This window comes from Echinops telfairi, unplaced genomic scaffold (genome assembly GCF_000313985.2).
Source record: "Echinops telfairi isolate 266 unplaced genomic scaffold, ASM31398v2 ScPeMD7_8;HRSCAF=38, whole genome shotgun sequence".
In the NCBI taxonomy this organism is placed as follows: domain Eukaryota; kingdom Metazoa; phylum Chordata; class Mammalia; order Afrosoricida; family Tenrecidae; genus Echinops; species Echinops telfairi.
Genome location: NW_022103905.1, coordinates 10,804,583 through 10,827,137, shown reverse-complemented (window position 1 = coordinate 10,827,137; position 22,555 = coordinate 10,804,583). Strand labels below are relative to the sequence as shown.

Genomic DNA, 22,555 nt, shown 5'->3' with positions numbered 1-22,555 from the left:
AGGCTGATGTTTCTAGAGATTGTAGAAAAAGTGACCCTTTACAAGCCACACTGTTCTGAGCCTCAGTCTCCTGCTCCCAATGCCTTGTGGCTGAACCTAAAGAGCTGTAGCTACAGAGAACTGATGAGCAAAAGAAGCGGAGAGTTCTCAATTCAAGAAAGCTAAATTGTCTTAGTAGAAGTGCAGGGTGCCACTAAAACTTACTTGCCGTCAACTTTGTTCTTCTCACTCAGAGCAGTCCCATGGGTGCCAGAGTAAACTGCTCCAGCAGATTGTCGGTGGCTTTAATCTTCGGAAAGTACATTGCCAAGCTACTCTGTGCTGGTGCTGCCGGGTGGCTTCTGACTGCCGTCCTTTCAACTAGTAACCAAGGATAAAAGCCATTATGCCAGCCCGGGATAAACGATTCCATTCTTTTGTTATCATGTGTCTTAATGTTGTTTCTAACTTGTACCATCCTATAGATCAGAGTGGGAGAGTAATGGTGGTGTAGTGGGTTATGTTGCGATGCTAACCACAAGGTTAGCAATTCAAAACCACCAGCCACTCCTTGGGACAAAGATGAGGCTTTTATAAGACAGAGTAGAACTGCCCCATAGGGTATACTTAACACCCACGTCAATATAATCTTTAGCCCGAGCAGATTTTCCAGTCTTTTCTCCTATAGGGAGTCCTGGGCTTCAACTGTCAGCATTTTGGTAAGCAGTAGAGCACTTGAGCGTTGTGCCATCAGCGATTCTTAACACTCCTGTGTGGGGAACAGAAGGATTTCTCTTAAGTTGTCTCCCCAAAATATGTACCAAACTTAGCTGCTTTAGCGTGACTGTTCTTTAGACAGCGAAAGTAAGTCAGAGGTTATTCTCCTTAACATCAGCCATCTATAGTGGCTAGACTATTAGTCTGACTCACCCTAAATAAAGCCCATTCCTTTCTGTTATTGTTCCCTCGAAGCAGTGCCCATAGGCAAGCCCGGGACCACTCTAAGATGACTAAGCTTAGGCTACTATCTTGCCACACATGGCCCCTATTCCCTCCTCTTACTATTGCACGTTCACCCTTAGGTCATCCCCCTCCTATTGCTCGTATTGCCTATGTTAATACCCCTCCTGGTGACTCAGGTTATTGTCCACTATCAGGGAACTTGCATGTCTCCCAGGATAGTAATTGCCCGCTTTATTGTATGAGACACCAGAATGATCAAACTTGTTCTAGAATGAATTGTATTGCCCCTTTCTGTGATGTATGACTCTATGATGCCTGGTTAGCAATAAATAACGAGGCTCCCTGGTACTCGAGAGGGTGGCTGGCCAGAGGGTGGCTGGAGAAGGTGACTAAGGAGGACGAAGCAGCGGCTTCTTCTCTGACAGCTAAGCCCCCTCCACGAGGACCATCAAGCCGGGCTGAGGTGAGATATGCTACCATGAATTGCGTCTGACTCCATTACTTGAGTCTATCCTTTAACTCTCATGCTCTCTATGACTTTACTATAATCTCTACTTATTATCGCTGTACAATTGCGCCTACCAAACCTGTGATGTTTTGTGGGGTTCCCTCTTACCCTTAACCCCACACTCCTGCATCTGAAGGTGCTGGAATTGAGGGTTGCAGTGAGCTTGGAGCTCTTTTCAACCAGCGTAATTTTAAAACAACAGGGAAACCTAAGGGTAGGTCCCACCTCTCAAGTCCACTGTGTTGCAGCAGTAGGAACACCTTTGTGCTGCTCACAGTCGATGTCTGCAGTTACAGTTGAGCCATAAGAAGGACGCTGTAACCCAGCCCATCTTCTAATATAAGGGATCACCTTAAACTTAGAGGATTTCTCCACCATAGTCCTGTCTTACATGAGGGTTAGGCTATAGCTATAAATTTACTAGGCAAAAATCCTATGTAAGTTAAATGACTCTTGGAAAAATCTTCAGAAAAGACATTAATTACATAGACTACATCATGTTCTCTGTATACTAAGTATTCACTTTTTTGTTCAGGGTTGAACCAGCTTTTTTTTTTTTAACTTCCAGTAGTAACAGATGAAACACTGAAACTTTATTATAAACAAAAGTAACAGGTAAAAGTCCAACAGGCAATTTACTTAGATTTAAAAAAAAACTGATTAAAGGATGTTATGTCTTAAAAACCATATAGTAATTTATTTACAGTTATTTAACTAAGCTTTGTTGCTGTGACGAATATAGCTCATGCACAGGTGTGGATGGATAATTGTACATATTTTCCATTCACTAAATACTACACCATATAAACACATAAACATTAAGCTTGGAAAAGATTTATTTGGAAATCCCTATGTAGTCTTCATTTTTGTTGCTCTTTTGAAAGTGGCTCATGAGTCACGAGATGTACCCAGCCTAGACGCCAAGAGAACACCAAGTCACCCTCACTTTTAAATGGGTTTGGGGTGCTTTTTTGGAAAGTTCTCTGGGTAACATGATGTGCTGGTCCTCATAATGTTCACTGAAGTATTTGTCCAAATAATATATTTGCTTATGAGCCATCTTGCTGCCAGCAGAGTGGGACAGCAGGTAGGTAAGGAAGGAAGGCACAGTGGGACCAGCAGCACATATGTCCCTGCCAGGTAACAGCAGCCACACAACTACAGCTGATTCTTTAGTTAATTGACAGCTGAAGTGTGGTAAGCTTGGCAAACGTTAATTTTTCTATTATGAAATCTACCTATAGCTTGAGGCCAGTGTGCAATGGCAGATTTGAGAGCTGTCGTTGGAACATGCCCTTCTTGAATGGAATGAGCAGCAGAATCACCTCTTCAATGTCTGTCTCTCGCTCCAGCAGATCACCCTGGTTAAATATTGCGTATACCGAATGATTGAATGATCTGACCACTCAGTCAGCGTAGATGTATGAAACACTGCAGCATAAAAGACAAGCAAGGAGAACACTCAGCAGAAAGGGAAAATGAAGAGTAGCCCTGTCACAATCAAGCATATTTGATAGTAGCCACTTTCTTTTTAAATTTTTCCAAGTCTAAAAATGAGATGTAAACACACAAGGAAGTTGCTCAAGGTGAAGGAAATGTTAACAATACATGAAGCAAATAAGATTGTAAAACATGCATGACTAATTTTAAGGAAAATATATGCAAAAGTTGTGAGGTGATTAATAATTAATAGATGGATAGATGATCTAATTGGTGCGTATAAAACAGTAGATTGGTGCGTAATGAATGGATTCAACGGCTTTTGCACTAATCAGCTTGGGAGGTAATTGTCCGTTATTTTACCGAGCTGATGTGCAAAATGGAGTTCGTTCACTAGCTAGAGAGTGGGCCCCGCTCCCCCATCCCAGGGCAGCTTTGTTTCTTCTGATTCATTCTTCTGCAGTACTGACCTGAAAGTGACAGTTTCCTGGTAAAATACGGCTTTTGGAAAGAAGGTAGACCTTATCAAGACTGGTATTAAAAATGACTGAAAAGAAAATATTGACATTGCTTGGTCAGAAAATAGGTTTTGATATACTAAAGAATGAGATCTTTGACCTAAACATTAATTAGACAGTATATAAGAGGAGGGCTTTTAAAAGTTCACGGGGATTGACATGTGGTAGAGTGAAAATCTTAATGTGGTTTCTCTGCCAAGTCTCTTAACTCCCACCAAATGACTAAGTGGGACTATGCAAATAGGGTGCATGTAACACTAATTAGAAGAGGTTGGTCAGATTTCATTATCCTTCCGGTGGCAACAAAGATCATCCGTTCTTGAAGCAGCAGCAGAGAGTGAGCCCAGGATGTTTGGATCGCTGTCTGAAGTGGCAGTGCCTGAGACCAGAGGCATCAGAGAGTGTGGCATGGAGACTGAGACAGAGCAGGAGGAGCTGTGCTGAAACTGGAACTGTTGCGGCAGAGTGGCAGGCAGGCTGGCATCCTGGCCCACAGAAGCAGAAGTAAAGGAACCATTTGGCTGCAAGGGTGAGGTTGGAGAGGGACTTGACTGCTAGCTGAGGAGAGGTGTTTCTGTGGAACAACGACTATGTCCTTACTATTTACTGGTCTTGACTTGTGGTAACCTATTCTTTCCTAATGCACCACTGTAATTTGGATTTGTCTTGACTGCTCTGTGGCCATTGCAATGCATTATCAAGCCCAGCTTAGACGTAGAGTGCAGTTGTCATCAGAGTGAAGTATAATGGAGTCAGAAGGCATGTCTAACCCCCTACCCCTTGGCAATAAGGAAGCTTGAGGAGATCAGATATGATCCCCCCATCTTATTTACTGTCTATGTCTATATTACCGTATATATTTGTGTATAAGCCCAAGTTTGTCCAGCACATTTAGTGCAGTTTTTGTGGTAAAATTAGGTGCCTCAACTGATAGTCAGGTCGGCTTATACTCGAGTATATATGGTAATTCTGTATTCCGTATTCTGCATTTTTAATATGACTATAGAGATATAAATTGGTTGCTTTATCTATTTGATCAATTAGATGTTAACTTCAAGTAAGAAATCTTAGTAGTATGTCACATAACTTGGATAAAACAAGAGACAAAGAAATCTTTGTTTTTAAAAGTATTAGGATTCAGTATAGAGATCTGAAGAGTTCCATAGAAGGTGACTAACTGTAAATGTATTCTACATGACTGGAAAGTAATGACAAGTAAGACTGCAGAGCTGAGCTGTCTTGATATTTTTACCCAGTGTGTGGGGTGTTACACATGCATCAGAGCTATAATAGAGCTATCACATGGATAATTTGAAAAACAAGTAGAGATGTTTTAAAAGGGTTCTGTGCTTGATTTCTTAGTCAGATGCTCTGTTATTTGGATTGGAAAACAGAAATCAATTCATATATTAAGAGGTGAATTATTTTAAATTATACTTGTCGCAGAGAACTACAAACTTGTTTAATATCATTTCAGGAAATGGAAGATAAAGTGACTAGTCCGGAGAAAGCTGAAGAAGCAAAATTAAAAGCAAGGTATCCTCATCTGGGACAAAAGCCTGGAGGTTCAGATTTTTTAAGGAAACGATTGCAGAAAGGGGTAAGTTCTCGTGTGCAATATTCAAATGCCTAAGCCCTATGAGTACAAAGTACTGGTATATTGATGTATATCAGTAACTTACCAGTCACATAGTTGAGGGAGCTTCAAAAAGTATATGGGGAAATAGAGGTAAAAGATAATGGAATTTTCAAAAAAAATTTTTTCAAAGCCCCTTTGGTGTATATGTGTGCATAGCATTTTATATGTAGCTGCAATTCTTTAATATTTTAATAAGGATTGATTTCAATTACATAGAAAATTGTAGATTATAGTATAACAGAACCTGCCTTTATAGAGATTATAGGCAACCTAGCCCAGGCATGTATAAAATCCACTCCTTATTCTCTTCAAAAGCAGCCATTTATAGCCATGCTGCCTCTATTCTAAAATTTCTAACTGATTAATTAAAAGGTGATTCCCACATAACACCTAAATACTTAAAGTAATTTTCACTAGGATGAGGTTACTTATAGAATACCAGTTTACTGTCTTTTCATAATGCCCTTTTCTCAGTCAAGAGTAATATGAGGGGATGTCAAAAAGCTCATGGGAAAAGAATTTTTTAATCCCCTTAAGTTTATACATTTTCATTTTAGTAGTACAAATTAATGGGAAAATATTTTTTGTAAAATCTTTCCATGTCTTGTAAACTAAAAACTTATTTCTTAACAGTGAGCGCTGAATTGAGATACTGTTTTATTTGTTCCTTAAGTTTTTAACCCCTTCCTATCATACAGTGAAGTGGACAAAATCATATTTACAAAAGAGAATCAATGTACTGAATCAGATGCCATCTCATGTTTCTTCTTAAATATACTAATATTTTTATGTGCTTTAAGATATGTGTATTGTTTTTATATATCTGAGTATATTAAGTAGAAAGCATTTTAATAAATTGTTTTTTAGGTAGCAGAAAAATGATGTATTTTTGTTTTTCACGATGATTAATATTCACAACTTTGAAATAATAGGAATGATAAGGAAGAGCCAAATTATATAAAACTTTAAATCCTTCTGTATCATGAAGAGTAAATGAGATAATATAGTACATAAAAGGTAATTTTAATAGAGAAATATTAAGTCCATAGGGAAATGTTTATCCGTGACAAATCAATGAAATGTACATTAGCGTAATCACGCAGTGGTATGCATACAACTAAAATAGAAAAACATTTAAAATAATGCCAACTGGTGAGTTTGACGTTTGTATGTGTAACATTTTAAATGAATCACTCTCCTTTTAGAAAGGGGTATGAATTAAGACTTATTAAAATGTTCACATTCTTAGAAGGACTAATTTCTTATGAATTAATCTAAAAACATAATTCCAAATAAAGGAAAAGGTCTTAAAAGGATTGAAGATTTAAAAAAAAAAAAAAGGATTGAAGATTTAACTGTAATTAGAAGCAGTGGTATAGTTTAGCAGAAAAATTGATAAATAAGCTGTGATAAATAAATACAATAGAAATCATAAATTCAGAGGATAAGTGGAAAAAGCAGACTGAAGTAACCATGTTCATTGTGGCTACAACAAGGTGAAATGTATATCAGGGCCCTCAAGAAGGCTGTGAAAAAGTTCAGTTGTCCTTTTAGTTCCATTTTCCACAAACTTGGAAACTGCGTTATGTATTGAGTCAAATTATAAAACTAATTTCACATCAGATGAGTTTTTAGTTATAAAATGAATTACACAATCTTTTAAATTTTGGATTTGGGATCTGATCCCTTGTATTTAGAGAACATTCTTTTGCTAATCTTAAGCCTTACCTATGTTGAGGCTTCTCCAACATTAAGACTTTTTGTAATTTCCACGAGCTTCAACTATTTATGACTTTAAATAGTTTTCGATTAGAACTTGTATGCATTTTATCTTGAAGTTGGTGTAATGGAGAAAGGGCCAATTGAAGAAATGGTTGTAGAATTTGAAAAATAAGCTCTTAGATGCTTCTGTACAAGTCTGGGTCAGAGGGTCCTAAGTTTCGGTTTCCTCTGTCACAGAACAGTCAGCTTCACAAGTTCCCTCACCATCTTTAACAGTTGTTCTCATCGGGCAAGGTTGAAGTCCACATTATTTCTGAGTTCCTTTTCAGTTTTATTGTACTTGATACTAATGCCCATACGTATATCCATTTGAGATTAGTAGCATGTCCTTGCACACAGTGGCTGCAGTCAGAGATAGAAGAGGGATGTTATGAAGCAATCTAGTCTACATTTTTCTTGCTTGTTTGTGACGTGTTAGAGAAACAAGGCCAAATAAATAAACAATGCTTCATCAAAATTAAACATGATCGGTATCCACTGACTGGCCCTGTGATAAATACTACCAGTGATGTAAATGTAGCCCCTTATATTGGGAGGGGAAGTAGAACCTTACCCATCTTTGGTTTTCATATTGTTATCCAAATGATCCAGAATTTTTAAAGATTATTATTTTAAAAACTCACCAAAAATGTAAAATTGTTATGAACAACAACTTTACCTGTGGGTTTCAGTGAGAGAACACAATGGGGAGTGATTTGGTTCATACCACCTAAAGGATTAATACATTAATATTTTTCTCTGACATTTTTTTTAAAATTTTAATCATTTTATTGGGGATTCTTACAACTCTCATAACATTCCCTACATCAATTGTATCAAGCATATTTGTGCATAAGTTGCCATCATATTTTCTAAACATTAACTTTCTATTTGAGCACTTAGTAGCAGCTCCTCTTTTTTCCTTCCTCTCCCGCCCTCGTGAGCCCTTGGTAAATTATAGATTATTATTATTTTCAGACGTTGCACTGACCGCTGTCTCTTCACTCACCTTTCTGTTGGTCATCCCCCTGGGGAGTGGAGTGAGTTATGCGTCGATCTTTGTGATCGGTTCCCCCTTCCTCCCCTCCACCCCTACGTTCTTCTTACCCTCTTGGCATCGCTCCTCCCATTTCTGCTCCTGAGGGGTTTATCTGCCCTGGATTCTGCATGTGTGAGCTCTTATCGGTACTTGCTTCCATCTACCCAGAACTGAAAGCAGTGGGAGGGGGTGAGGAAGCCTCAAAGAACCAGAGAAATACTGTTTCCTCAGTGCTCTGCTGCAGTCTGGTGGACTCCTTGTAACTCTTCTATGGGGGCTGTCTCCGACATCTTTGTTACATAATTGTCTCTGCTGATTCTCTAAGCACTTTCCTGCCTTTTGCAGTGGCATACTCCTTTCCAGGGCAGTCCTCAATGTTGAGCATCGGTTCTAGTTTTGGGTCTAACCACACTGTATAAATTTGATTTCCTTTCCACAAGTTGTGTAGCCTAACCTGTAGTTTAATGATAACCCCTTATGTTGAATTTCTACTTATTGGGAAATAAATTATCAATAAAAAACCAGGTTCAACATCGGCTTAGGAGAATTCTACCAAAAAATTGCATCGTGTCTTAAATTTCTCACTTTGTGCTTTAGACTCAGTGAGTAATTTGGCAAGCTGCTGTGTTCTCCCCCAGAGGCAGCTCTCAGTCTAATTTAAACTATTCTTGATCCTTCCAACACTCATTTCAAAATATGTAGAAGTGAAGCTGCAGCAATCCCTGGCAGGACCTAGTCCAGCTTTCCTTGTTAGCACTGTGTGTTCTATTTTACATGAAAAGCAATACTAACTTTAGACCCTCCCGCCAAGAAGGCACCCAGTGAGACTTCTAAGAAGCTGTAAGTTCCCAGCACTTTCCCTTTACCACATGAGGTATTCCCAGTGCCTGTGAGAGAACGTGTCTTTTTCTTCCTTCAACCTTAGTCTAAACCAGCAGTTCTCAGCCTGCCTAATGCTGCGGCCCTTTAACACCGTTCCTCGTGTTGTGGGGACCCCCAACCATAGCATTATTTTCGTTGCTACTTCCTCACTGTCATTTTGCTACTGTTATGAATTGGGCGACAGGTTGAGAACCGCTATCTAAACTCACTCTAGCCAGTGTTAGGGACCCCTCCTTTAGACATTCTTTATATACTTAAAATAATAATAACTTGCTTGACTGTTGTCCATCTTTGTATCTCCATCCAGCACTCAAACAGTGCCTCTCACACAGTTCTCACTCAGTGTAGGTGAGCTAAACAAAACAAATGGAAGTCAGAAGCCAAGCAAATAAAAAAACTAGTTTCACTCTGGAACAGATAAACTGAGAAACTTATCACAGGGGGTATTTTAGTGATAAAGCTACTGTAAGCACAGTTGTGTGAAGAATAAAATCGGTAACCAAAAACGTACTGCCATTGTGTCAGTTTGACTCAGCACCCCGGTAGGGCAGAGTGTCATTGCCCCTGTGGGCTTCTAAGGTGGCCAGTTTTTATTGGAGCAGAAAGTTTCATCTTCCTCTTGTGGAGCCTCTGGTGGGATCGAACTGTGGCGTTTGTGGCTAGGAGTAGCCCATTTATAATCCACTACGTCACCAAGACTCGATCAAAGGAGGTATGGGAATGTGCATTTTGATCATTTTTGGTGAGAAGTTATATCTTCCATCTTCTATAGCATTTATCTTTAACCTTGGCTTTGATTTTTTTTCTTTTCTGTGAACTGCTTTAGTTAAATATGATGTAACTTCTTGTCAAAATGCTTGCTCTAGAGGACAGAACACCAAAAGTTATAAATAGCTTTAATAGTTAATAAGGTTAAGTGAGGAGCCCTGGTGGCATACTAGGTAGTGTTCAGTAGTTCAAATCCACCAGCTGCTCGTTGGAAGAAAGAAGAGGCTGTCTGGTCCCTTAAAGATTTACTGCATCAGACACCCACCCACAGGGGGCGGTTGCACTCTGACCTGAGTCACCCTCCTAGGGTCACTCTGAGCCCATGGCAATGAGAGGGGTTTGCTTGTTTTTGAGTGGAGAGGTTAATTGGGGGAGGGTGGCAAGTTCCAAATGTTATTTGATGGACTAATTTGTTTTTATTTTCAAAATAATTTAAACTAGAGTTTCAGTCTGATTGCTCCATTCGTAAATGAGAGGTTTTCATTTCCTTAAATCTGGGACTCTGGACCTCCACATAGCTCGATGCCAAGGTCAATGTGGATTTATCTCTGTGTTGGGACCAGTGATAGAAATACGTCCAAAGAAGAAGGGGTTGTTGCCAGACTTCTCTGTATTTGTTTATTTTTTAAAGTATACTGGAACTTGCCACAGGGATTTAATTATTTTTCTTCTAACTTACATTTTGTTTGAAGATTTTAGACTAAAATATTACACTGACAGTGTAAGTTGCATTTACATTTTAAACCAGTGTATTTACAATATGAAAGTTTAATGTCTGCATTCTCTCCTTTTTTTAACTTTTCTTATAGCAAAAATATTTTGATTCTGGGGATTACAACATGGCTAAAGCAAAAATGAAGAACAAACAACTTCCTACTGCTGCCCCAGATAAGACGGAGGTCACTGGTGACCACATTCCCACCTCAGCGGGAACCATCCCTTGTTGCTAGCAAGCTGGCTGGCTGATTAAAGAGCTGAACTGCATGAATCTTCTACTTCCCATTATTTCTTCTTAATATGTCACTTCTCTGCTTTATTTCCTTTCAATTCACCAAGTCATTTGAGATTGATAGAGGGTGTGTGTGTGTGTGTGTGTGTGTGTGGTGCTGCTGTTGTAAGGGCATATGTAGAGTTTTTTTATTAGTTTAACTGCACTGATGAAAAGGACATGTTAGAGTAACAAAGTAATCTACTTGAAAATAATTGTATATATTATCTCACTCCTAGTAAAGGACTGGTTCTCACAAGTAACAAGCAAGTTTTACAAGTTTAATGTTTTGATGTTCCTTATTTCATCTTAACTATAGCTTTGTATGTTCTTCTAATTTAATATAACTTTATTGATTTATGCTGTAATTTTCCTTCTGGACTTGTAAAACAGAAGTTTAAGGCCACAAGTTGAGAGAAAAGTCATGTATGTCCAACACAAATAGATGGGTCTCTGAGAGATTTGTATCCCTTTGCTTGAACTTGAATGGCCTTAAACCTGTTTCAGCTTTAACAATAGAAATGTACTTGGGCAATATTTGCCCATTCTGGTATAACTTCTGTGACTAGTGCTTAATAGCTGCTGTTGAGACTAATACTCTTTTTTTAGTCTGTAGCGTTAGGATGCCTTTTGTTGTTGATGATGTGAATGAAGTATGCATGTGCATCGACTGTTGAATTCACTTTTGTGCCATTTTTGTAAATACAGTAGTTTTGCACAACCTCTCACAAATGTCTGTTGTTAATTTCACATATTAAGTAGATGATGTGCCAACCAGAAGCACAAGAGTTCCTACACAAAACTCTGTATACAGTCATTACAGTTTTTGTATAGTGAGAGTCGTTTACAATCTTGGGCTTACAGAATACCAAACTCTGAAATCTTGACTCAGTCTGCAATAGACGTAAACTTTTTCATTTGTTACTAACATCCATGACATCCGTGGCCTTGTGCAAATATGATATGTTGCTTAGGCATATCCTTTGTCCTATGCAGAACATTTCATCCTGACTTTTAAGAAAATTGTAATTCATATAATTTATATGAACTTTTTAATGTAGAAACTTTTTACTTCTACAGTCAACTTTGCGGACACTAAAATAAAAGGCTTCAATACTCCTTTCCCCTGCATGTGCCCTCGTGTGCCCCAACCTCCTCCCTGTATCCTGGACAAAAAGTTGGATAGACCAGCACTGAGTGGGGACTTAAGTCTCCACTTGGGAGGTCAACCAGGAGTCCCATTCAGGCAACAGGTTAGGGGATGCTCTGATGTGCGCTTGTACATCTCCCCACCCCACCCCCTTTTAAAATGTTGCTTCTTTGACTCAAGTGGAGTTGAGCTGGCAGGTCTGTTTGGGAATGTAGGTGTCTGTACTGTTGGAAATTTGTTCTGGAGAATGCTATATTTCATAGCACAATAATGGGGCTCTCATAATTTCTCAGGTGTTAAGTAACCACTCTTAATCCTGTATTGTTAATGTTTCACAATTGTTTAAATAAAAGGAACTATATTCTTTAGAAGCCTGGCCCAGAAACCTATGTCAAGATGAGCTGAATTCTGGTAAAAATTTTAGCATATAATGAGTGAAGTGAATTAGACTTGTTACCATTTGAGTAATTTACATGACTGGTGGAACACATTCATATTAAAATATTAATTAAATATTCTGTTTCTATAGATGTCACTTGAATGTTTTAAATTTTACTTGTGGTTCTGGCTATTGCAAATTTTAACAGGCTCTATCTAAGTTAGGATAAATGAACTGCTTTTCCAGCCCTCATTATGTGTTAATGCTGTCCGTTGCATGATAATGAGGTTCAGTGGCCTGAGGTGATACTATTATTTTCTTCATCTTTGTCTTGATAACTCCAACATAGCATTATAGATAGTCCTTTGAGCTGAGCACCTACATCTAAAGGCTACCTAACACCAAGCACGGCTTGCTGATTTTTCTTCTTGCTTACCCCTCCAGAGCAGAACAACAACAAAATCAGTGACACACTCATTTGTAATGTGTCGGATGTTCTTTCTACAGAAAAGGAGCATGTAGGTTACTTCAAAATATGTGTAGCTATTATACGAATGATTTTTAAAGTTACAGAAATACCCCAAAGTAAAATTTCTGTAGTATCTAGACTTTTGTTTTGTTTTGTTTTGTTTTCCTGAATTGTTTGCAAGCTATTCCCATGTGGAAAGATTGATCCAAAAGATCAGAGGAACCGTGTTATTCCTGACTGAAATAAGACTCTTGCTGTGGTTGGGGCTGAATAACCTCCTCAAATTTTTGTTGGCAACGTACAATGAATGGTAATATTTAACCTACCTCAAAACTTGTTGAGGATCTGTGAAATGCCGAGTAAGTGCCCAAAGTAAAAAATTGTTGATTGTCTTTTTATTGCAACTTTCTCATAAACCAACCTGCCTTCTGTAAAGTCACAGCGCTTGTAAAACCTCAGGATTTCTCCTTGGGAAAGTCTTGTCATTAAGGATTTGTAGGTGTAATACTTTAGTCTTCAGCATTGGTGCTTGGGGTCGAGAGATTGTAACTTTATTTTTGGATCTGTCTCACAGCTCTGTTTATTGAAGATCTAATTCCAGGCAATTTCACCATTGCTTGAATGAAGATTTTTGACTAGAGGAGCGTAATTGCCCATTTCTATGGTTTCAGGCTTGTGGTTTGAGAAATGGGCTGATTTTCATCAGTGTCCTGTTCGTTTGAAACAAATGTAGGTCACCTGAAGTTGGAGAGTACATCTGTGCGTGAAAACTGGCCAGGGTCTGAAATGTGCTGTTTGTGTCACGTCCCAGTAACTCCTCATGTGATAAGAGTTTTCGAGAATCATTTTGCTTTTGAGCTACGTCAGAGTAAAACCACTGTAGTTCTGGGCAAGTTGGGATAATAGGGGTTGTTGGAATCGGAAGGGGTTTGTTTGTAGTCTACAAGTTGTCTAATCCTCGTGCTGCTGACCCCAAAATATGTCTGAGCTGTTCATCACGGCCTGCTGGCCCCCTCCTACTTGTTCCGTAGCAGTCGGAACTAGTTGCTCTCCTCCTTTAATGTAACAAAACTGAACTGTACCTCTGAGTGCTTGTTACTTTTGACTGGGTCAGAAGTGTATTCTTAGTCCGAGTCCAGGCTTGTTAAAGTTGGGATAGTCCTGTATTCAGACTGCCCTGAATTGGGTGATCTGGAAGAGGTCACCAGTAATGGGAAGACCACCTTTGAGGGGCAGCTAGAGCAGTTTCTGGTCACCTTTTTCTATTCTCCAACATTCAGACATACTCCATTTGTCGTTTTCCTATAATTTCGCCTTACCTCACCCTCTTCTACCCCTGCTTGTCTCTTAAGCCCACTGATGGCCCTTACTAAACAGTGATGGATTGTCAATCCTGAATATCTTTCCTAATAGCCAAGTCAAGGGACACTTTTCATTTACCAAAACACTCCCTAATCTGGATTGTGTGTGAGCATGCAACGCCAGGATTCTCATAGCTCTTCTCCCAATCCCCTTCCACATTTGTAAATTTGGTATCTGAGAAATCTCAGTCCAGGCTTGCTAGCCTAAAAGGTCAAAAACACCAATTTTAGTCTTGTTAAACCAGATTCAGTCTTTTAAATAGATAGGTTATGGATTTACTCTGCAAATCACTGGTGGTCCTGATGGCCATTAATGGATGTTTGTGTTAATGTTATTTATCAAGAAGCAGTTGGAAGAAAACACCTAATTTCTCTAATTGTGCCCTCAACTGTTACTGCATCTCTATCATATGGGATGCAATAGGACACTACCTGTATTTAAAGGGCCAAGAATAATGCCTTTTTGTTGAACATGTCTATAGTTTGTAGAAATGCTGAAATTTGTCAAACAGCCCTTCTACAATTATAATTGTGAAAGACAAATAAATTGATCTACCTAATTTCTATTGATTTAATTTGTAATTTTGTTGTGTTATGTTGAATTGTTTGTCAGTGTATTTAAGTTGGTACATTTAGGTTTTAGCTACTACTGTGAAGAAGAGAGAAACGCACTGCCACCAAGCCAACGCTGGCTCCTAGGGACCCTTCCTAGGGTGTCCAAGGCCGAATCTTCACGGGAGCAGATGGTCTCGTTTTTCCCTTCTGGAGTAGGTGTGGGCTTGAACCATTGACTATTTGACACCACTACCAAGCTCCTTCGCTGCTACTATATGCAGAAAGAATCAGACTATCCAGTTTTCAATTTTGTTTTAATTTAAATAATGAATTTAGTATACAACTAGAAGAAATTCACCATAGGTTAACTCTTGAAAGACATACTTTTTTTGTTTTATGAATTCTTTGAGAACATGAGGAAATAAATGGGCCTTCCAAGGAAACCGCAGAAGGATGGTACAGCTTAATTTTGAAAGTGACAGATCATTTCATGAAGCTCTTGTTGATGTCCCCCGAGCTGAGGAATTCCCACCCACAGTAAATTCTCAACCACCGATGTCAAAGGAACAGTATGTGCACTGATGCTCTGCCTATCTGATAGGGCAATTGTAGTAACAAAGTTGGCAGAGTGCCTTGACCCATTGGGGTGAGGTGGAGAGGGATCCTTGCTCGCGGATTATCAAATTGCCCAAGTAGGAGTGGTCTGAAATCAGGACTACCGAGTTCCTAGTGAACTGGACAGTGTTATCACCTAGTTCCCTGGTGAGTCAGTAATCTGTATTCTTGTGTGCCATTGCGTCCTTTCAGATAAACGGCAGCCCCTGTGGTAGACTACAACTGCCTCGGGGTTTCCTTGACTAATTTTACGGGAGCAGGGCTCCAGGCCTTTCTCTCATGGAGTTGCTGGTTGGGAGTCTAAGCATGGACCTTTTGGCTAGCCATTGAGTGTTTACTCTGCTCTACCAGGTCTCTGGTAATTCATAGACTATTGGTAGGAAGGATCTTCTTTTGGATTTGGTATAGGTTCATTGGGAAGCTAACCTGTAACCCATAAAACAATGCATTCATTGAAAGGCTTAAATCGCCCTCTTGATGGCACTGGTATAGCCAGATCCCAGATTAAGTTCTGTCCGTGTCTAAATTGAGTGTGTGTGTAGTACCACCACACCACCCACTGCCATCATTAGACTCGGTTACCCTAGCAGAGGTGGGGCACTTCTGCCAAGGGCCATTTGGACATTGATAACACCATATCCAGACCATCCTGGTCAAGCATAAAACTCAGCTGTGGTGATGTAGTGGTTACACATTGGGCTGCTAAGGGAACAGGTCGCAGGTTGATGCCACCTACAACTCCACAGAGAAAGATGAGTCTTCAGAAACCCACAGGAGCAGTGCTACCTTGTTCAAAGGGTTGCTGGGAGTCCATTCATTGACTGTGAGTTTGGCATTTGTTAGGAGAGGGGGAGGGATGTGATGGTTGAAACTTCTTCACTGGTGAGTCATGATACTGATTTTGTGGGCTGGATGTTCCCCACACCTACTGTACATGGTATTCGAGGCTATAGATCTTCACAAGAAGGCATCTTTCTTTAGTGAAGTGACTGGTGGTTTTGAACTGTTGACCTTACAGTACCACCTATTAGATACAATTCCTATCTAACAGTTAAATGTTTCCGTTCACATATCATGCACCTTTTGGTGCATAAAAATATTACACAGCTACACTAAATCATGTAACAATACAGTAACAATGTGTGATGCAAAGTAGAAAGAACCCTTTTGTTATTAACTACCTGCTTCAGTTTTTTAATATATCAGCTTTATAGGGGTTCAACAGGTGACTGACTACTTTGGAAGCATCTCAAACCATGAGTTTCAAAAACCAGACCCACTGCTGTTGAGTCCATGGACTCAGTGACCCTCCAGGGCAGAGAAACCTCAGGGTTCCTGGGGCTGTAAGTCTTTACAGAAGCAGACTGCTTTATCTTTCTCCCTGAGCGCCTGCTGGGCTCACTGTTGGTCTGTAGGTTAGCAACTGAGTGCTTAACCACTGTGCCATCAGGACCCCAATATTGTGTGTTAATGCAGTCCTTGTAAGTCTGTGATTAAGGCAATAATTAAACATGGTGCTTATTCTCCATCTTAGGTCTAGAGCACTCTAATACGTACTCTGGGGTACGAAGTTGGATGAGGAAAGCAATTTAGCATTCTAAGAAATAAAATGTATATATAAATTAATTCAAGGTAGAAAAATCATTACATTCCTTAAGAGAGAGGAAAAGGTGTTAGGTCTAGAGCAGTGGTTCTCAATCTTCCTTTTTTTTTTTTAAACATTTTATTAGGGGCTCATACAACTGTTATCGCAATCCATACACACATCAATTGTGTAAAGCACATTTGTACATCATTCTCAAAACATTTTCTCTCCACTTAAACCCCCGACATTAGGTCCTCATTTTTCCCCTCTCTCCCCGCTCCCCCCCTCAATCTTCCTAATGCCACAACCCTTTAATACAGTTCCTGGTGGTGGTGACCCACCCCCCAACCATAAAATTATTTTTGTTGCTACTTCATAACTAATTTTGCTACTGTTATGAATCGGGCAGCCCCTGTGAATAGGTCTTTTGACCCCCAAAGAGGTCACGACCCACAGGTTGAGAACCACTGGTCTAGAGGAACAAGTTATCCAGCTGATGGGTGACTAGGGTGAGTGGTGAGTCAGAAAAGAGTTTCAGAAATGTCCTGGGACTTGGTTGCTCTTAAGTATGGGGAGTGGGGTGGGAAGCAGGCATTTCCGATGGAGGGAATGTTTTCTTTTTTTTTTCTTTTTTTGGAGGGAATGTTTTAAAAAAGGCCAGGAGTTGAAAACTACCTGACTAATGTGGGAATGTGGCTGGAGAGTCTGGCCTATGAAGGAACCCTTGAGTTTTCTCCCTTAAACCTGTTCTTTCCCCCGATCTTCAGCTCTTCAGATAAGTGACCACAATGTGTCAACCCACCCGAGTGGCTGAGCCAATTTTGGAATCCACCTTGACTCTTCCCCTTAAGAGATGATGACCAATATCCACGAAGATATACTGAGAAATGAATTTGTCTCTCCAGTGCTGTCACCATATCCCAAATCACTAATACCTCTTACCTAGGCAATTGCAATCGTTCCTAGCATGTCATGAACTGTTTTTCCTACCTGATCCCTCTCCACCCCCCCCCACCCCCAGTCCATTCTAAATGTAGCGGCCACAGTGTGTATGTGTGCTTTCTAAATACATGTATTGTTGCTAGGTGCTATCGAGTGAGTTCTGACTGAATCAATCACTGCACCACAGAACAAAACACTGCCTGATCCTGTGCAGCCTCACACTTGCGGCTACTTTTGAGCCCATTGTGGTCCCCGCGACAAACCATCTTGTGGAAGGTCTTTCTCCTTTTTGCTGACTTCCTACCAAGCATGAGGTTCTTTTCCAAAGACTGGCCCCTCATCACATGCCAAGACGTGAGACCAAGTCTCAGTCTCCCAAGGAACATCTGGCGGACTCCTTTTAACACAGATTAATTCACTTTCTGGCAATTCCTGGACATTCAATATTCTCCACCAATGTCGTAATTCAAGTACAGTAAGCCTCTGATCTCCCCTAGACATTGTCCAGTTTATGTTATTACACCTAGAAACTTACATACTTGGAGAATGACATGGAAAGGGAAATGGGCTGGAATGGTAAGTGGGAAAGCGGATTAAGGAGGAGGCTGCAGACAGATGATGACACCTGGTTTTGAGTCAGCTACATGCTGCCTGCCTTCACTGACCTAGCCCCTGACAAACAGGATTTCTTTCAACGAAGTAATCATGTCAAAGAGCTTTGCTTATAAATGGTATACCTCATGAGACTGACCTAGGACATGTGAAGGAATTTCCAAATGTAAGTGGGAAAATTCCGTATCTTTAATTCCATTTTCCTACTTTTTGAAGCCCCGCACATGTTAAGTGTTCTCTGCACTCACTGTGTGATCATGGGAGTTAACGCCATTGTGTATTTTATTTCCAAGGCTCATTATGGCCCCACCCCCAATAACTTACTAAGCTGGGCTGATTTTTCCCTCATCTGAGAGTGTTAATGGTTAAGTGTGTGGCTATTAACTGCAAAGTTAGTGGATCGAACCCACTGGTCATTCTGAGGGAGAACGCTGTGACAATCTACTTCTGTGAGGATTTATAGCCTTGGTTAACTTGTGGGATGTACTCTGTGCTGGACATTATGAGTCAGAAAATCCTGATTTACTATGCCGGGAATACTAGAATTGATGGCATGTCATTCATTATCAAAAAGGACAATATAAAATGAATCGCGAAGTACAGCGCTGTCTACGATAGGATTATATCCCTCTGGAAATCCAATTCAAGGATATCCAATCAAGACAACTACTATTCAAATTCATGTACCATAATGATGAAATACTGAAGAATTCTAACGACTCAGAAACTGATCAAATATGCAATCAAGATACATTGATAAATTTTTGGTGATTGGAATATAAAAAAGAAGGAATAGTTGGAAAACAGGCTTGGTGATAGAAACAAATTATTTTTTCACATAATAAAATTTTGCAAGACCAATGACTTATTTATAGCAAATACCTTTTTTCAACAACACAAAAGATGACTGTACACATGGGCTTCTCCAGATGGAATATATAGAAATCAAATTGACTACATCTGTGTGAAGGGATAATGGAGAAGCTCAATATCGGCAGCTAAAACCAGATTGAGATAGTTAACGTTTATTGTGCCAACATGGCCAATGAACACAAGTTTTAATTGAAGAGCAAGCCTTCACCTTTCTTGTCTGTTACTCTTTGATCATCGGACCAGTGTGCGGCTGCCTTGCTTGTTCTATGCCTCAATTTGCAAGCTACATTACCTGTGGGACACCTAACCCATGGACTGTGTCGCTGTAATTTGAGGTTCCTTCAAGACCTGCTTCACCACACTATTGGAATTTACATCTCTTGAGCTGGGGACTGTCGGACCCTGTCATCTGGCTGACTGTTGGTGACCTGTCTTGCTGTTTGCTGCCTGTGCCCGGATAGCCTGAATTGCTCTACAGAGGGGTACCCAGCGGCCCTCAAAACTTGAAGGACTACCGGTATCTCACAGCTGTCTCGTTGGAGTGAGTTGTACTGAGCCATTTGTACTGCTTTATAGATTAATTAACTGTATATTTCTTATGTTATCTATCTATATAAATATATATTAAAAATTATTAGCGTTCTGGGTTTGTTTCTCTAGAGAACCCTGTCTAACAAAATTAGTACCAAGAGTGGTTCTAGTGAAATAAAATCATAAATAAGGGCTTCTTAAATTGGCTCTCCAGCCTATTTAGTCTTAACAGCACTGATAATGCTATTTCTACACCCAAAGGTATGGATAAGTCTGCCACTCTTACTAATCCATAGTGTGAAATAGCAAAGCTAATATCTACAGTATCACCACCGGTAGATGAGGAGCTGGTTAAAGGAGAGGCTCTGAGTGATCGTATCTTTGATCTTTTCCAGTAGTTTTGTCAGGATGACAAGTAGAGGGAAGCTGGTTGGCTGGTCCTCACAATGGACAGTGTGATTATGGAGAGGGATGGTCTCAGAGGTGCACCTTGGGTGCTAACAGATTTACAACCTTCCAACTGTGCTACAAAGGAGAGCCTTTTCTCCTCTAGTAAAAGAGCTGACATTGCTGAGAACCAGGTCCACAGTCTCATTATACGAGTGGCCGAATTACAATGGCAGCTGAATTGCAGATTTAGAGCAGAGTCTGAAACCAAAGTGAGAGCATTGATAGGAAAAATTTGGGACCCTGAAACATGGGATGGGAACATATGGGCTGATGGTCCAGAAGAGGAGGATATTGAGCCGCTAGAAACAATTGAGCCACCCCAGTCAATCGATCCACCCCTCCCAGCTGCAGGTATTAATTCACTCTCAATAAAACAGTCCACACCTGAGCAGATTATCCAAATTGTTCAAGCTGAAATGCTAGGTGGGGCTGCATTGGTAGCATTGCCTGAGGGAGATGCCTTACAGGATATTGCTGAGAGTACCCAGGAAACGCCCTCACCACCCATTATTTCATCTAGACCTGTCACTAAAATTAAGGCTCAGAAAAGTCCTAAAGGTGAGGTTGAGATGATTACCCAAGAAGAACAGCAATATACTCACAAAGATCTGCTCGAGTTTTCAAATATGTATAAGCAGAAGCCTGGGGAATATCCCTGGGAATGGTTACTAAGAGTGTGGAATACTGGTGCAAGAAATGTCATATTAGACCAGTCTGAATTTCTGGATATGGGACCCCTGTGCACAGATTTTTCTTTCAGTGTCTCAGCAAGAGAGGATAAGAGAGGATATAATTCCTTATTTGGTTGATTTGCTGGAGCATGGGCTGCCAGATGGCCTAGATTAGACCAATTTGAAGTACCTGACCTACCTTGGTACACTGTAGAGGACGGCATCCAAAAGCTTAGAGAAATTGGTATGTTGGAATAGATCTATCAGGATATTCCCATAGACCCTAAAGGGGGGTGTCCTGAGTACATACCCTTTACCACAACATAAGGAACAAGTTTGTGAAGTGGGCCCCAGCATCTCTGAAGACTCCTGTCATTGCTATTTTATGTGCACCAGGATTAACAGTGGGCACTGCCCCAAGCGAACTCCGACATTTACTGGGGGAGGCGATCATTTTAACACCCCTCTCGTTTCCTGATGAGCCCTGGCAGCACATTGATGAAAGCACTTGGCTGCAAATCCCACCAGCTGCTCCAGGTGAGAAAGGTGTAGCAGTTTGCTTCCTGGAAGACAGACAGCCTCTGGGCCAGTTGCACTCTGTCCTGTAGGGCCCCCAGACTCATAATCCGCTTGCTGGCAGTGGGGTTTTACTTTGGGTTATCTTTCTCTTTAAGGAGTTCTGGGGGGGCATGGTGAAGCGTTTGGCTACTCACAGCAAGGATGATGGCTCGAACCCACTCTTGGCTCCTTGGGAGAAAAGGCCTGGTGATGGGCTCCCCGAAAGGCTAGGACAGCCGATGGAAGGGGTTCTGCTTTATCCTGTAGAGCCCCTGGGAGTCGGGATGAACTGGGTGACTCTCCTCCTCCCTTCTAGCTGGTACAGTCTGTGTTCTTCCAATCACATTAAAGGTTGATGCCATTTCCATTCCTTCTCATGATCATAATTAATAGTCTTCCCAACTGTACCTATAGGTTGATATCGTTCACTGCACATTGTGGTTCCCACCTTGAGTACATTTTCTTACAATGTTGTTTAGCTTTTTCTAAAATTCCTGATTATGCCCTCCTCACGTATTGACCATCGCCCGTCACAGTGGAGTCTGCTGTTGTCTATTCTACAACACTTCCTTTTGCTCCAGGCAGTTCTCTCAGGTGTCCGCCTCCTCTTCATTTTAATCTGAACTTTCCTCTCTGAATGTACACTCCTGGTGTTGAAATGGTCTCCTGAACGGAATTCATCCTTCTGGGTTCTGTTTATGGCAACCGTTGCTTTGGGCCTAAGTCTTAGGTCAAAGTTCCCTAAAAGGAATGCCCCACCCCACCCCCGTTTTCATAAATCCCTTGGAAACCCTCCATAGGCCACTCTGTAGGAAACCCTTTAAGGTGGTTAGATGCATTAGAAAGTTTTCTTCAAATTATAGCTTGTCTTTTCCTAGGTGCTTTTTCGGCCTATTGATCCCCTCCTACTTCTATCTTTCAACTTCATTCAAGTGTCACCTTTGCAAAAATGGACTATTCCTCTCCCCCCACATCGTATCACCTATCTCATCCTTTGAGATAAAAATCATCTTTTCTATACTGAAAAAGTCAACTCTTTTCTATGTAGCAATTTTAAACACTTTCCCACAGTACATTCCAATACTTTCATTCATTTAGCCTTTCTAGGCTTTCTGCTGGGAAAGGTAGGGGACACGGGCGTGGGGGGACTCAGTGGCAGAATTCTCACCCTTCATTCTGAAGACCCAGGGTTGATTCCCGACGCAGGCCCTTTGGACAATTGAAACCCCCCAGCTACTCTGAGGGAGAAAGATGAAGCCATTGCCCCGGTGAAGATGGGCAAAACCTCAGAAACTCTGTTGCACGGCAGCATGGACTCT

At 40.6% G+C, this 22,555-nt stretch overlaps 1 protein-coding gene across 1 annotated transcript; it reads left to right on the top strand.

Moving 5' to 3' along the window:
• Positions 1 to 4,796: 4,796 nt before the first annotated feature.
• ARPP19 (cAMP regulated phosphoprotein 19) lies at positions 4,797 to 14,404 on the top strand. Its single transcript, XM_030884523.2, has 2 exons — positions 4,797 to 5,008; positions 10,307 to 14,404. The coding sequence occupies exons 1-2, from the start codon at positions 4,889 to 4,891 to the stop codon at positions 10,445 to 10,447; spliced, it is 261 nt and encodes an 86-aa protein (XP_030740383.1). The 5' UTR covers positions 4,797 to 4,888; the 3' UTR covers positions 10,448 to 14,404.
• Positions 14,405 to 22,555: the final 8,151 nt, after the last annotated feature.